At 35.3% G+C, this 17,899-nt stretch overlaps 1 protein-coding gene across 5 annotated transcripts in view; it reads right to left on the bottom strand.

Moving 5' to 3' along the window:
• Positions 1 to 11,388: 11,388 nt before the first annotated feature.
• The window catches only part of LOC149922037 (thrombospondin type-1 domain-containing protein 7A-like), a 99,070-nt gene continuing 92,559 nt past the window's right edge, over positions 11,389 to 17,899 (bottom strand). For 4 of the 5 annotated variants that reach the window (XM_090163218.1, XM_090163220.1, XM_090163217.1 and 1 more), the window contains one exon: positions 11,389 to 12,321. In XM_090163218.1, coding sequence (XP_090019344.1) covers positions 12,192 to 12,321 — 130 coding nt within the window. In that variant the 3' untranslated portion in view covers positions 11,389 to 12,191. Of the gene's footprint in view, positions 12,322 to 16,562; positions 16,609 to 17,899 lie in introns of all 5 variants that reach the window. The other variant, XM_090163219.1, reaches the window with a different exon arrangement.

Raw genomic sequence — 17,899 nt, 5'->3', positions numbered from 1 at the left:
TATGTAAAACAAAAGACCAACATACTATTAGTTAAAATTAATAATTGTTTAAAAACAACAATTTTAATCCAAATTTGGCAAAAACCGAGAATATTTTATTTATCAATTTAGGAAAAACTACAAATAGTACCTTAGACCTAAAAATTAAAAACCTAAAATTTAAAAGGGTAAAAGAATACAAATATCTAGGTATTATATGCGATGAAAATCTAAACTGGGATTATCACGTAGATAATATTTGCACCTCTTTACGAAAAACTATTACGGCTATTTAAATATAATAACTTATTAAATAATAATAGAATTATATCCAGAACTTTTTTCGTCTAAATTAAACTACGGCCTCGGTATTTGGGGCAACACATCCACCCAAAATATTACACTGCAAATTTGAGGTACATTTAAAGAACACAATAAAAACACATTAAGATCACCTAAAACGGTATCGATTTAAGATCACATACACTTCCGGAATGTTTGAAGAACACATACAAAGTGTCCTAAAAGTGCTCTAATCATGTTCTTAGCACTTTTCAACGTTCTTAAAACGCTCAAATTATATGAACTAAAAATGTTCTTATGATCTAAAAGTGTGCTATTAAAGTGAACTTAATATGTTCTGAAAGTGTATGGTGCTCTTAAATTCCCAATTTAAGAGCACCTAAAGTGTTCTACAGATGTTGTTTTTGGAAGTGTACTTAAAATGTTCCTGGAAACATAAAAATCAATTTAATGGAATTTTATTTACATTTAATTACAAATAAATAAAAATTAATTTAAAGGAATTTTATTTACATTTAATTACCAATAAAAATGAAAATGAATTTAATGAAATTTTAATTTTATTTGTTTAAATAAAAAAACCTATTTTAATTTGAAATAGAGATTAATTTAAGAAAATGTTAATTATATTTGTTTACATAAAAAAAACCTATTTTAATTTGATTAAATAAGTAATTTTAGTAGGAAATAAAACTTCACCAATAATTCGAAGATACAGTCGACTCGGTTCAAATAATAACCCCCCCCCCCAGGGTCAAACAGAAGTTACCCAAGGTACAGCAAATTAACCCAAAAAGACACCAAAATAATCTAATACAGCTGCCAGTGGATTACATAAAAGTCTAGAAAGTCTGCTACTGCAATAGAAATAGTACCTGGTGGCAGTACTTGACCATTACAAACCAGATTTGTGTTTATTTCTCATACTTTTGTTATCCACTGGCAGCAGTATTAGATTATTTTGGTGTTTCGCACTTTGAATAGTTGAGAAATAACACCTGGTGGCAGTACTTGACCATTACAAACCAAACTGTATTTTCCCTATACTTTTTGTTATCCACTGGCAGCTGTATTAGATTATTTTGGTCACTGGCACTTTGAATAGTTAAGAAATAGTACCTGGTGGCAGTACTTGACCATTACTAACCAGATTTGTGTTTTTTTCTCATACTTTTGTTATCCACTGGCAGCAGTATTAGATTATTTTGGTGTTTCGCACTTTGAATAGTTGAGAAATAGTACCTGGTGGCAGTACTGGACCATTACTAACCAGATTTGTGTTTTTTTCTCATACTTTTGTTATCCACTGGCAGCAGTATTAGATTATTTTGGTGTTTCGCACTTTGAATAGTTGAGAAATAACACCTGGTGGCAGTACTTGACCATTACAAACCAAATTGTATTTTTCCTATACTTTGAAAGAATAGTGTTCTTGATATGCAAACCAAACGTTCTTGAAATGTAAAGTGTTCTGAAAATTTTAATTCTACAATTTTAGAACACTTGAACACTTTAATAATACCATGGTTTACAAGAAGAACACATAATGATTTTTAAGAACATTTTGAGTTCACATAGACACATTACAAGATCACATGGGAGCACATAAGTGTTCTCGACATGTTCTCTAAATGTACCTCAAATTTGCAGTGTAATAGACTAAGTATATTGCAAAAAAGGCTGTGAGAATTATGTATAATGCGCCTTTCTTGGCACATACCAAAGACCTTTTTGTTTAAACAGGTATTTTAAAAATTACCCAAATATACAAATTCTTGACAATTTTATTTTTATACAAAGATTATCATTGTAATAATAAGATAATACATTGAACTAAAAAAATGCAAGTAAAAAACTATCTCTAAAACCAGTTGCGTATTAACCATTATGCCGAGTAGGCACGTGCCTAGGGCGCCATTTTTCTAGGGGCGCCAAAACTGTGATAAAGCCCCACGGTCGAAGTACGTGGGTTGCCCCTACTAAGCTGACCAACCCGTTAGACAATGCCCAGGGGCGGAAAATTATTCTGTGCCTAAAGGCGCCGAAAGGGTTAATCCGCCCCTGTCTAAAACTCTTAAATATTTCGGAATCAGAAAACATTTTTAAACGAAATCTTAAATCCCTAATTTTAAATAATTCCATATACATTTTTAATAAATATATTAGTTTCTATTTTAATTACCGTGTAAACATTTGGAACTGTTTTTTTCTGGTTTTATATGAGTGTTTATAAATTTAATATAATCTCTTAAAAGTCGCTCATTTGATTGTTCAAACATCATACGAGGAAACGTTGTTGCTCACACGTTGTTTAGGGTTCTTTTATCTTTTTCAGCTATCGAAATTCTGTGGAAAACCTTATGTGGCCAACTCCGTGTTTTTTGCTTTAACGTTAGATAACGTTAGCAACGCGCAAAATACCAAATTGGAATTATATTTTTCTGATCCGTTGTCTGTTTCTGTTTCTGAACCGGTTACCCGCGACCATAGTCGTTCTGAACTGGCTACCTTTGAATTGAATGTTCTTTTCCCGTTAGCTATGGACTCGGTGGAATGGTTGGTTCGGCCTGTTGGGAGGGAGAAGGATCTTCTTGACCTAGAAGCTCCTTCAACTTCCACCGATCGAGGTTCCAACGGATCCCGACACCGTGGTAACTTGTTTACCAGAGGAAGTTGCAATGCCGCAACTAGATTTATGGCGCCAGCAAAATGGAAATCGAATTTCAAGCATCAAAGGCAGTACTTTTCGAAGAGGTACTGGTGAGGGATGACTGGAAATTACTTATCCTTAGTCCGGAAGAAAGATCTAGTGCCCATCTTTCTTTTGCCAAGCTCTAAATTCTTGGAAAGTACACAGACGTTTCCATAGATTTTGATGGAACTGTTTCGGGAACAGGTTATTAATGTCACTTTAAACACCCAAGGATCTGCTATCACTTCCGTTCCTCTACTGATTGACCTCGATAACGACGGAGTCGTTGAAGCATTAGATGGAATTATCTGTTCCCGTATTAGTGGAGCGCCAGAGGCAAGGAACCAACATTTGACTGTAGAGGAAGTCCGTTAAATTTCAAGAAGATTACCTTTTTTTGTATGACCAGCTAATCTATCGCCATTTCCCGGGAAGTAATGGAATATTAAGCCATGTCAAACTCAGTTCCTACTAACGTTGCGCCCTCAGCACCATTAATTGATTTCCTTAAAGCGGTCCAATTGATACAACAGACTACTCGAAACCTTAAACACAACCTATAGAAACTTCAAGTCGTGTACGATCAATAGGTATCTTCTTACCAAGATGCTTTCTCATGGATGGTAAGGATCACGCTCAACCAATTTGCAAGAATTTACGTTTCAACGGCACTTCTTGGAAGCGTGTCTTTTTTTCTTTGGAAGAGTTTCTGCTTCTAATCTGGGACAGATTAGAAAATGGGAACAGTAACATGAATTTTCTCTCCCGTGAATTTATTAAAAATTGGAATTATGTAGGATTTAATGTCAGCAAAAAGTGGCGACTAAAAATTCAATCTCGCAGTTCCTCAGAAACTTATGGTGCGAAACAAAACCTCTCCAAAAAAGGCACAGGTGATTAAAGAAATTGCTGAGGATGAATCTCTTTAATTGCTTTTCTCTCCAGCTTCTATCAGAGCTAATCTCTTACTAAACGTATTTTTTGTTTACCATCTTAAGTCGTTATCCTGATTGAATTTTAAATATAATATATCGATTTTCTTTTTACTCTTCCGGGACTGGAAGGAGGCTGGTTATACGTGGTTCGTCAAAGTCTTGGAAGAGGGCCGTTGCCGTCGCTCAGAAGCGATAAAAGGAAAAAACTATTACAGTTGATGTTATTTATTTTAAAGTTTTAGGTGAAACCTACTCAAAATCGTATTGCGACGAAAATGTATGTGCCGGCGCGGCGTAACTATTAAATATTGGAGAACACAATTTGATCTAAGTTAATAGAGTCAAATGCCGAAACTGTCCAATAAGTCTCGGTTACAGTAGTTACTGAGCAACTATTCGATCTGAACTCGTGCAGTACGCTTCTTAAGGCACTTCTTAACACTGCATGGGTGTCCCAGTTCTGCACTAATAACAACGCCCAGCGAAGGTGGATTAAGTTGGCGAACCACTTTTTTAAATTAATTTTTTTATAGCTTATCATGTGGCACCCATAATGAACCAAAATGCAACGTCACTTCCGATGGTGTAAATTTGGTCCGCGAAGTCAATGCCAAAAACGTTAAATGGCTGTGCGGGTGAAATTCTCGACCGTAGTAAAGGTGCCATGACTGCTTGACTTGGTTGAGCTTTAAAAACTGGCATGCAAGGCCTATTACTCTGCGGATCAACTGACCGGCTCTGGGAATCCAATGTTCCTCTCTAGTTTGAACGAGTGTTACTTTAGTACCCCCGTGCTCTTGTGGTTGCGCAAGATTATCTATTTGTACAGCCAACTCTTTGGATCCAAAATAACGGGATTCCGCTCATCTTCCGTTAGCGCAGCTTTTCCTAGACGACTTCCTACTCGAAGTATTCCTTCAGAATGAAGATAGGCATTCAATGAAAATAGCGATGATATCCGTGGAACTCCGTCTCCGCTCTTAATTCCTTGAACTACGGAGGTGATCTTGTTTCACCCAAAATGTATCGCCGTTGATAATTTCTTCAGCTCGGATAGGACCTTTTAGCTTCATTCCTGGGGCCAATTAAGTTAGTCCGCGACTTAATTTATTAAAATGTTTTGATAGCCTAGCATGTTGCACCCATAATGCACCAAAATGCATCATCACTCCCAAATTTTTCACCGGAGCCGATAACTAGCAAAAAAAATTAATTTCGCGGGCCAACTTAATGAAATACATGACTGATTCCCATAGTGTTGTGTTACACCCATTTCTATGGTTGCACGCCCATTTATCTAAAATCATTTGAAGAACCTCATTAAGAAAATTTCTTGTATTAGACCCTTGGGGGTCAATTTGACGAATTCTGCGTTCCTTTGGTTTTTAATGCTTTATCAACCTGAAGTATTCCGAATTTTAAAGACCCGCAGTTATTCTCTAAATATAAATACTTAGTATTTATTTTTTTTAAATAAGTATTGAGTGGTAATTTTTTCATGTTTTATATAAATATAAAACGTTGCTGTAATTGTGGTTTATCTTTTCCAACACGTCTCATTAAATCACAAAACAATTTAGTATAAAAAATAATTTTTTCTTTCATATGACCATTAGGTTTTTCCACGCGTATAATAGAATTTTAGAAGAATAAAATGACAATTTATTTTATAACAAATGGAGATTATTATTTAAATGCATATATATAAATTGCTACATATTTTAAAACTAGATACATTGGCTTACACTTAGGACGGGATGCTATAACTCCGAACAATATTTACAAATCGTTTAATAACATAAATGATTTTTAACGAAAGGAAAAAATTCAAAGGGGATATTAAGAACCATTCCTTAGACACATTTTCCCTCAATTTTCGACCTCTAACTTTAATTAAATTTAAATTAAATTAATTTCCCCAAAGACAGTATTGAAGGCTAACTCCGAACCAATCCGGGAAACTCCGAACACCCCCTTTCCAAGTCCGAACACCATTGGGTAACTCTGAACACCAAAGAACTTACCCATTTTCTAGATAAGGTACGTTTATGAACTTCTCTATTTTCTATTAGCTCATGAGCTAATTTTATGCGTATACATATTGTATGTACAGGGTGTAAATTAAGAACCGAACCATGGCGACTATCTCAAAATATGTTTTAGTTACGAATTTAAAATTTTGGGGTGTCATAGAGCGTGCAGGGGAGAGCCGACTATAAACATTTCAATGACCTTGACCATAAGTATATTGTAACATACGTATGACACTTCCTATTTGCACTTAGAAAAGTTTTACTGAGAGCTATTCGCCAAACAGACTGCATTACGGGCTTCGTCGCCGTTTTGCGTTCACTTGCTCCCGCGTCACATGTAGCCTTTAACAGTGCCTCACTAGGGGGAGATTTTTCTTCTTGTGATGACGTCTCACCGTGACTAGCTCTCAGTAAAATATTCCCCAAAGTGACAAACTTATGGAATAATATTAAAGACTTATACCTTGACTCGTGTCTTCAAAGTCATCCGAAAATTATCTCGAGAAGCCAAGGCAGTATCGCCACCTGTTTCTGCGATAAACAATCATTGAGATTTTTACCTAGGGCGTTATGTGGAGGTGCCAGTTGAAACAATTCTCGAAGACCTTTAACCCATATGAATGTTTTAGAAGCTGATATAATTTGTTTTAGTGTCTTTTTGGTTTATTAAATAAGTAAAATAAAGCGCAACATACCTTTATCGCGAAGTGTTCAGAGTTTGTCAATTCACTTGGATTTTTTGAAAATTATTTATAAATTTAGTTTTGAAGCAATTTAAACTTTAAAATATGGATTTCATAGAGAAAAGGCTAATCGTTTTCGTGATTACGAGTTTTTTCAGGTACGATGTCTTTAACATTCGCGAAACCTTATTTACGGGGCCACAAGTCGTTGGCGCGAATCAAAATTAAAACTTCTTAAAATGAACAAGTTGAGGGGTACTTTTTTTAAAAGTCGTACCATTTTCGGATCGTTTTCTACAACTTTTAAATATTTTTATGACATTCCACGGTTCTTAAGCTTTAAAATATTGTCTTCCTTTTAAACTTTTATTAAACCAATTTCAAGATATGAATTTATAAACGAAAAGTGTTCGGGGTTAGAACTGTTTAGAGTTACCCACTCTGACTATATTTTTTTATGATTTCGAAGTGAGTGTTTCATCCTTCATTAAAAAATAAAAATTGTGACAATATAATTTTATAACTATAATTTTAATACTTTTTCAACCTTACAATGTTTGGGATGCTCTCGGAATTTCGGGTTCTAAGACCGACTTTGATGAGGATAACGAAGATACAGACGGTGGGGGTCCTTTTGTAACGTGAAAAACCGTTGAAAAGTATGTTCCTCTTGTCTCACTCGAAGAGAAAGAACTTCATTGTTTTTCCATTTCGCAATCAAATCGGTTGCCATTTTTCGCGTCCATTACCCTTTCTTGAAACTTTGTTTATTTCTGAATAAAGCAATTGTTATGTTTTTAAGTTTGACTATTCAGTTCTTAGAAACTAACGCGTGAACGGAATCGGGTCAGTTTAGGCCTTGTTTTAAGTCCCTCATTTCGAAATAAACCAACAAGGCCCGAATCATCGAGCGACTTTTAATGCCTTTAAGCTTGTGGCTGGGTTACAATGCGTAGGAGGATGGTGTGCAAGCCCTTTATACCATGCGAGCCAACAACTCCTTACACTTACCATTCACCTCAAGGGGAAACCGAAGATCTTGGAGGAAAACCCCTTTAACTTCCGCCTATAATCCCTGCCCACGAGTGATTTGCAGAATTCCACATGGAACTGCCCCATTCAGCGACGCTGGCCCTTTCACGATCCCACCAGAAGACCGAGCTTGCTTCTAACATAACGGGATTGTTAAATTTGAAAAAAAAACCTGGAAACTGGGGTCGTCAGGACCGGAATATGCGTCGTTGCCTGGGTACAGTGGTTCGTCTGGGACGGATGAGACGTCATTAACTGGAAACTGGGATCTTCAGGAACTGGAGATGCGTCCTTGCCTTGGTAAAGTGGTTCGTCTGGGACTGATGAGACGTCGTTGCCTGGAGATTGAACTTTGGATGTCCTTCGTGGTGTCTCCAAAATTGTTTTACTTTAATTTGGTCAAATAATGGCGTTTAGCAATCAAAACTGGATCCAGGTTAGCCATCGAAGTTGCGCAGATACATTTTCTGTACTGTCGGGCGTAAACTAAGTTTTGTTTATCGAAACTTTGGTCACGAGGTTCTTCGGCTAGGTTTACTACGCGCCGGTAAATTACAGCCTACCCGGTGCTTCCACCATTATAGTGGGTGATCGCGGTAACTTGAAATATCATTTGGAGACAAAACACAAAGATAAGGTCAATGAGTACTAAAGGTCCACAGTACGTATAATCTTAATTAAATGTATTTCTTTTGTGTCTAAGAGAAGTGTAACTAGTCCCTTAAATAAAGTTATTTTTATACTCAAAGGTTAATAAATATTAGCGTAGGTATATTCCTCGTCAATAGAAAATGCCAAAAGCAAACTTATATGATGGGTTGTTTTAAAAGACGTACCATTTGTGGAAGCCTCAACTTTCAAAGAGTTCGTAGACGCCATTGATCCTAAGTAGTGTCTTGATGCGTTATGTTGAGTGCCAAAACTGATAAGAGCTACACATTAAAATCTTACGCTGTTAAGTTTATTTTCGGCCATTGATAGATAAATTGCATTGGATATCTACGAACCGCAAGCCTTTTATGGGAGTTACTGCCCACTGGATTGAAAAAGATTGGGCTGTAAAATCGATAATGCCTGGCTTTATACACTTCCTTTGAAGGCATACTGGGTTACAAATATGCGATGTGTTCCTGGAGCTAAATTCGCCATAATGGAACTTTTGGGTTCAAATATGCATTTGGACCGCAAATTTATTTAATGAATAGAAAGTAATCAGACTTTAAAAACTTAACTTAAATAATAAAAATTTAATAGGTTTTGTTAAATGGGTTGGAGGAATAATAATAAACACTTACCCAGCGAACGCTTTTCTATTAAAGCGAGCTGTCATGAAAATATGTTAGCTCTGTATAACAGATCTACTAAGCAATTAATATTTTAATTCTGTTTTTGAATGTTCCATTTCCTGCTTGTGAAATGTATTTAAAGTAATAAAGAATTTTTAATGGTTATGATAAATCGATTAAGCAAATTATATTTTGCGCTCACAAAATCTAAATTTTTATCTTTAATTTAATCGATTTCTCGCGTGTTTCGTACCTCGACTTCTTAGCGGGATTTAAAGTTAATATGAGCTAAAATGAACTTCCTTAGTTTCAAAACGATTTGAGTCAAAAACCTTATAAACCCTTGAATATATTGAAAAACAGGTTTGTTTTCTCTTTTAATCGTAGAATGTTATTAAGCTACGGTCTAAATCGATACGTCACCGAGATACTTTAAAGTTCAAACGAAATTTAAAATATTTTTAAATAATATATTGGTAACAGACATTACTTAACTGTGATCTAATCAGGGTTGGCAAAAACCCGACAAAAATAGGTTTTTGCCGGGACATGTGGGAAAAACTGGTAAAAACCGGAAAAAATTGAAAAAACTCTTTTCATGCTAAATTAATCATTGATATATCTATTAAGTGACTAATTTGGTCATTGCAAATAGGAGAGATGAAAAAGAGGCCAGAAGTAGAGTGAATAGAATAGAAGAATATACTGCTTTTATTATTTATTTTTATTGAATTTTGCTACTAGAGGTGGAAAAACCATGGAAGTACGATTTTCCTCACGGTTTTTAACAGGAAAACAATAGGTGGAAAAAACCGCGGAAAAATCTAGCCATCAGTTTATATATCGGACTATATTTATGGTAGAAACCGCAATATCCATGCCTTTAGAAGTGGTTTCAGGTAACAGTGATTTCGAGTATAAATTGTATATCGCTAGAGTGGTTAATGGTGTCGAAGAATTTTTTGTAAAGCATTGGAAAATTCCATTTTTAACGGTTCTTATCGTTGCCAAATTTTAATAAAACATTGATCGATTTTTGGGTTTTAGCATCAGTAATAAAGTGTTTTAGGGCATCTGAGATAACACACTTTTTCAAGAACGCATGAAACGTAGGGGCGCTATTTCGGTAGACTGGCATTTTACGAGTAAGGCTGCGCGGTCAATTCGAAAGTAGTCGCTTTATTTTAAAAGTAAAAGTTCGCTATAGACAATCAGGAAAAGTAAATACTTTTAGATACATTGAATGCATTATAAAACCACCAAGTGGTTTTTTTGAGAAGTTCATTTAGTTTAAGTTTTAGCTGGTGTAATTGGATTTTCATTTGATTAGCTGACATTAATCTAGCAGCCAATGTTATTCTTAAATCTTTATGAATCATCTAGTGACCTGCCACATCATGAACAAATCTCTCACATTACATTAATTCTTAATTTACCTAATTGTTTATCTTTTTTACGTCTTCCGTTTTTTATCAATACCATTGTTCCCAAATCCACAAAACAAACACCACACATATTTCATCCACTAAATGATGGTTCTCTGGAGCCCAGTAGCGGATTGCGCGCCATAATTCTGGACGAAGGCGTCCTTCGGGGTCAGCCCTAAAACAACTTCACCCTTAAGTATCCTGTCCAGCCCTGTAAAAGTATCAAACTAACTTCATATCTCTAATGGCTCTTGATTTAAATTTTGAATGACCTTGAAGATATGGTTCCAGGTCATGGAAATTTCCGTTGTCAAGTGACGCCCTGCACGTCCTATGTGTCATGAAAATTCAAAATTCCTAGCTAAAACACATTTTGAGTTATTGAAATTGTATCGTTTTTTGTTAACATCCTGTATATATGTTTATGATAAATAATTATCTCATTGAGACAGATACTACATTAAATCTTACTTAAATGGCAGAGAAGCAAAAGCTATTCTGAAATAAACTTTTAATAGAAGTTTAAAATTGCCAATAACAATAAATCGTAAGTTACCGAGTGTCAAGCTATGATAGAGTCGCAGAACGGCTCAAAAATCAGTTAAATATTATCGACAAAAAACGATAGCTATTGTACGTCTGACAACCCTGTGTTCAATAGCGATTTCGCGCAAGCTCATAGAGAGGAGAACCCGCGTAGATCATTGGTATAGTTCCGAAACCATAACATAAAAGAGCTCTTTAGACGTAAGCGTAAGCAGTCTGTCTCGCTACCAGAGAGGCTCGGAATCGAATAGTTGGGTTTTAAAAAGAAATGTGTAAAACTCAGAAGGCTTTTTGAGTGCTATGCCACTGCTCCGAGGTAGATCACGGTAGAGTCTATATCAAATGGGAAGTTATGTATTAAATATATTAGAAGTCCATTTTCCGTTGACGTCCACAGCAGCTGATTATATTTTCTAGTGAAATTTATATATTACAGTTACAGATTTAGAAAAAAAAACAGTAACGCATGTCCCAATAACAACATTTATGAAGAAACATTTCATAAATACATAACTCGTCATACGATGATTCCTCTTCAGAATATTAATAAAACGTACATATAGAATTTTCCGAATATATAATTTAGGTATCAACATGAATATACATGATTTCTTTTTTAAATGGAATGTATCATGAGATTCGTTCGACCACGCTGGCCAGTCTTAAAGGTTCGCTCAACGCAAGTAACGCATGCCATTTTGACACTATTGGAGGTAATTTTAAACAATTGGGCAATATTGTAACCGAACATTTAACTATAATTTGTCTTTTTACACACTGCTTTGTTATGTATTATCTATGACCACTACTATCGTCCTAGTAATTACCAAGCATGGTATTAAAATATTGTCTACGGATTGCGTGTGTCTGTAGCGATTTACTTGTTGGCAATCCATATCTTACCAATTGTAAATATTTCTTTTCACATTCATTTTTTTTAAGAATTAAAATAAAATACGCAATTTGGTCTTGACTATAAATAGAAAGCTATGAATTAAATAAGGTGATTCCAAATATGATAAATGACTGTGTGAATTGAATTGAAAAGTTAAGCGTAAATACGTGGAATGACAATTTAAAGATAGCACATATTCACATGCCGAACAAATTGCGGGGGCTCTTTTCAATCTATATTTGACTAAGATACAATGAAATAACTTCCGTTAGAGAAAAATGGCTGAATTTCAAGAGATGCAACAAAGGCACATATTATGTTTATTTTTTACGTCTTTGTTAGTCGAATTGACGGTTTAATTTAAATTTAATGCAATAAAACTACGTCGCTTTCGATACCGGTTGAAAATGTATCATAGATTCTGAGCAAGGATCCTGAGGATCGACTGATCTGCGACGAAGATGTCTCCTGCGTTGGACTTCACGGAACCGTTCTCGAAGCGACGAATGACTGCAAAACGGAAAATAAATCTTACTTTATATTTATTAGTTACAACAAGTCGGCCCAGGCCGTAATATTAGTTCCACATAAGTGTATTAGAGTGGACAAACCAATACACCCTTAGTAGACACAGGTAGGCAAACTAATACAAAAACTGTTGAGGCTACGTGATTTATTATCGTTTGATGAATAAATTTTCACCCTAAGTTAAAGAGTGGATGCCGCCCACCATCAGCTGACCCGGGTGGGCAAACTAATAAAAAAGCTGTTGAGCCCATGTGATTTCCTATTGTTTGATATAAAATTCACCATCCACCACCGCCCACCCTCATGAAATCAACTTTTTTCCCGGTAACTCTCCCTTTACGGGGGTTGGTCGGAGGGGGCGGAAATTAACGGCACTGCCTGCGCGTCAAAGAGTTCTATCGAATGAGACCAACTGTTTTTTTTGCCACTCTCCCTTTAATAAGAAAGTGCCACACTTATTTAGTACTTCTGACCATACACGGTTTCGATAAGAAAGTGCCACACTTATTTATTACTTCTGACCATACACGGTTTCGATAAGAAAGTGCCACACTTATTTATTACTTCTGGCCATACACGGTTTCGATAAGAAAGTGCCACACTTATTTATTATTTCTGGCCTTACACCGTTTCGATAAGAAAGTGCCACACTTATTTATTACTTCTGGTCATACACGATTTCGATAAGAAAGTGCCACACTTATTTATTACTTCTGGTCATACCCGGTTTCGATAAGAAACTGCCACACTTATTTATTACTTAGTTTTATTTTTAATTTAACATCAAAATGGTAAAAACTAACTACAATAATACGGTCCATGGTGAACCACGTCTTAACAATTAATGGCCGCGGTTTGTTTACATCTAACTCCCCGTGAATATGAAGAAGTTTAAGATAGAAATTTGTTTTCCTGCTTTCTCGTCCCTGTATCTACTGTCCTTGTTCTGACCATACACGGTTTCGATAAGAATGTGCCACACTTATTTATTACTTCTGACCATACACGGTATCGATAAGAAAGTGCCACACTTATTTATTACTTCTGGCCATACACGGTTTCGATAAGAAAGTGCCACACTTATTTATTACTTCTGGCCATACACGGTTTCGATAAGAAAGTGCCACACTTATTTATTACTTTTGACCATACACGGTTTCGATAAGAAAGTGCCACACTTATTACTTATATAATATTACATGCTCTCTGTTGCAATGTCTAACGGATCTATATCCCCCGCATTTGAGTACACGCAAAATTTCGTTCCGCCCCCAATGGAAGAAATGCGCCCCTCTATAGGGCGGGCACGAAACAAAAAGTATTCAATGGTAAACGTTCAAGCTTAAGTTTCGCTTAGGACGGCGTAGCTCAGTTGGTAGAACCCTCGGTCGCTTTTCCACAACAAACAAACAAACAAACAAACAAACAAACAAACAAACAAACAAACTACAACAACACTTAACGACAATCCATCCATAGCAATAGTCCCACTTCGATATATATATATATATCTCGATGTGGAACTGAAAACGTATGTGTATAGGTTTAGGATATGTAAGATGGCTTTGTATATATATATTTAGTCCTATTTGACTGGTTGCGACTAACACAAAGCAAAGTTTCATTAACAGGTGTGGTTTTAAATATCTAATTACAAAGAAGAGTTAGAACAAATCCATTTTTGTCAGAATAATAAAATTTTACTTTTTCTACATTCCTAGCAAAGCTAAAAATCTTTACAAATACTATAATCTCAGTTTCGGATCGTCCTTATTCAAGATGACAAAGAGTTTAATATCACGAGGTAACTATAAACGCTTTGATAACCTTTGGTTTGGAAAGGAAAGGTGTTTACGACTCGACATAGCTATATTTGTCGGTTGACTAAAACTGAAGTAACTCGATTGATGGGTCATTGGTAAAATCGAAATTTTTTCACGAATTACAAAGTGATGGACGATAGGGTGCAATTCTGAGGAATGCAGGTAATTCGTTAAAATGAGCTTCCTTTGAAATGCCATAAATTAGAGTTAATAAAAAGTCCCAATTTGTTTTCAGGAAAAATATAATTTATCTTTCATCAATTACACGTTAAATCTTGGACATGCATATGGTATACCGTAAATTATCTATAAAGTCGATTAATATTCAAAGCAACGCCTTACTTTGATATACAAGTTTTTACATGCGATAAAAGATACCGTCTCACATTCGATTCCGCTATTGGAGATTTACAAGAAATATTTGTCCACTTTATTTTTTTTTATTAAAGCGAAAAAGAAATACCGCAATTGATTTAATTTGAATAATTATTATAAATAATGATATAACTAAATCAGTGGTTCCCAAACGTTATCATCGTTGAAACCTATATCAATGAAAATCTGCATAACCCCATCGGTCGGTGTTCAATTTGCTATAAGAAAATGTTTACACAAAATAGTGCTACCATGTTATTAACACGTCATAATATTTTTTTTAAAATAAATAAGTAGATATCCTGGGATTCTCCGTTACATAGTTTGGGACTCGGCCTGGGAAGCAATGTTCTAAAAAGAGGTTACAATATTTCGAAATAATAGTATACCGTTTTAAAAATTATTGCTTACACAGGGTTTTTAAAATCGGTAATATCTGCGAAAATGCTCTTTCTAAGGTACAATGCTAATTTGACAATTAAAATAGTTTTTCGTTGTTCGGAATGTAAGTATAAGAAATTCTATTTTTTTAACAAATACTGTTTATTAAAAATTTTAGTTTTAAATTTTAGTGCTTGGAAATTTATGGCTGTTTTCCATCTATTTGATAACAAATCAGACGTTTTAAGGTTGATTCTATCTTAAATATTGTAGCGAATGAAAGATAATTTATATAAATGTTTTCTATTGAGACAGATCTAGCTGAACATTTAATTGGGAACAAAATGGCTATAAAAACTTGAATTTGAAATGAATAGAGCTAGACTGAGTCAACAGAAGCTGTTGGCTATTGATTATTGAACCGAATGGTTACCGAAACTAGCAGTGTCGGGTAATTATAAAATTTTATTAAAGTATTGTATATTTCACTACGCAACAGTGGTGTATAAATAAATAAAACAGTACAAAGCTTAGGATTATTTTTATGATTTAGTTATAAAAATTAGCCTTCTTTTGAAACTGCTAACAAATCCATGTGGACGTTTTCCAAATTTCACAGCTAGAGTGTTTTTCCATTTTTTTAAAACTAAATCGAAAACTACGCACAAAAACTTCTTTGACACCTTATTTTAACTTCGCCTTTTAAATCTACAGCATTTTTTAAAACGAAATACAGTTTAAACCTACAAATCAGTTACGTGATCGAATATATAACAGAGTGGCTAAATATTTTCTAATAATCTGTACGGGGGCATAAAACATAAAGTAATCACTCGTTATTATAAATATACAGCGTGTTTCAAAAGGTTATGCAAAATTTAAGGAGTTGTAGGCGGTGAGTTGAGAAGTATGCCTGTTTTTCCCCATTTTCCTTCGATGAATTTAAAGAGTGCCCGAGAGCCACAAAGTGTGGCCTACTTGCCCCTGGAAGTAGGCTGCAACAAGCGCAAAACCAAGCAGCAGGTTCGTGTGATAGGTAAAAAACGACTTTGTACACAAATCGAGGTAATCAGCGTAAAAGGGTAACTTAAACAGTATTTAAAGTCCCCACTGCTTGGTTTTGCGCTTGTTGCAGCCTACTTCCAGGGGCTAGTAGGCCACACTTTGAAGTTCTCTGGCGCTCTTTTAACTCATCATAGGAAAATGGAAAAAAAACGGCATACTTCTCAACTCACCCCCTACAACTCCTTAAAGTTTTTGTATACCCTCTTGAAACACCCTGTACACTCAGTTACGTAATCCTTTTAGTACAGTCAAAGTTAGAGGCTTGTACGACTACGGTGAGTGATTATATCATTAATCAAGACCCGCCAATTAAAAAATAATTGCCAATTTGCTCGAGAAATATTCGGACCAAATAGTTATTTTATTCAATCGCGCGATACTCCTCGTGGAAGTAATTATCAAGGGAGATTTAATTTCCTGGCGAGACGGTTACCCGTGACATTTCTTCGCTGGGAAAAAACAAAGCGTACGGTTTTCCATTACGAGGAAGACAATTACTTCACCATCGAACGAGCAAAAGAGGTTAAATAACAGTCAAAGAATCAATCGCCAGGCAGGATAATAAGAAAAGCAACGTACAGAATCTTGCGAGAGATGGCAGGGCCTTCAAACGTCAGATCCAGCCCTCCTCGAAGAAACAAAGCGATCGAGAGAAAGAGGTATTTTAAAAGGTGAAGAAACGGGAAAAAAGAGGTTGGGGATACAGAAAGCGGGACATCGATCACGCAGTCATCGCCATCCGTTCGTCAGATGCACAAAGAAAAAGAGGGATGGAGGAAAAGACGAGAAAATAAAATTGATAAATTGCGGTACTAGCACCAAATTAAAGCGCATTGTTATTTCTAAAACGAAAGGAACGGACATCCAACTAACCCGGTTTGCTACGTCATAAATCTCTAATACACGTTCCATAAGTATGAAGACTGTAGGAAATATATTGCCGAGAGGAAAAAATGCCCTCTATCGAAGCGTTATAAAGATCAAAATAGTTACGGTGTCCGCCTCAAAGTGGAAATCTCCACAACGTCTCCTATAGTAATTTCGAATGTTAAGTAGCGAAAGTTTCATACTTTTGAATATTTTAGTATTGACATTTGGTTATGTAACTTAAGCAACCAAAGCCTATAAATATGAAATTAATTGTGACGTATCCTAGATTTAGAGAAATCCCATAAATATGGGCGTGTATGTACATAGTTTGCCGAATTGAATCTTAATCAAATTTTGGTTTTGGGGTGGGGCTATACACGGCAGAGTAACGGGAATATGTTCGCATTTAGGAGTAGTCGGTGTGAACCTAACCGAAAGACGAAACAAATTAAACCTCGACACAGGATCAAGTTGTAAATAATGAAAGTTCACAATACAAATCTGCTATCGTTCTGGGAAGTTCTAAACTACGTGGCACGTGCTCAATATTTTCAACGCATTTACCGATATTTTTCCTAACGCTTAAATTTTAAAACTCTGGTGTAAATTTTAAGTTCACCGAAATAAAACCTACAAAATATCTTCCAGGTAAACAGCCGTGCATTATTTTAGGCTGTAAATTCAATGTGTCTAACAAAATGGGAGTTTAATTTCATTCGTTCCGCGTTTTTGGATCAGGGTCCTGCAAAACAGGGGCAAAATTCCCTGGTCTTAGCAGCAGTGCCACCGCAAGGATTTTTTCGTACATTGGCTTTAAAATTAGCAAATGGACAAATGGACAACAGTTCAATTCATTTAGAATTATTATATTTTGTATTAAAAAATAGTTTCATTATATTCTAAACATTACTCATTTTGCAAATTGAAAGCCCTTTTAGGAAATGTTTACGTTCTTTTTGGATATTTTTACTTCGTTTTATTATATGTTTTTGTCCTTTTTGAATGTTTTTACGTCTTTTTAGATATTAATACTTCCTTGTTGTATA

Source organism: Leiobunum rupestre, chromosome 11 (assembly GCF_980474605.1).
Source record: "Leiobunum rupestre chromosome 11, qqLeiRupe1.1.hap1, whole genome shotgun sequence".
Taxonomy (NCBI): Eukaryota; Metazoa; Arthropoda; class Arachnida; order Opiliones; family Sclerosomatidae; genus Leiobunum; species Leiobunum rupestre.
The sequence above is the reverse complement of the archived record's forward strand: the minus strand, read 5'-3'. Positions and strand labels throughout refer to the sequence as shown.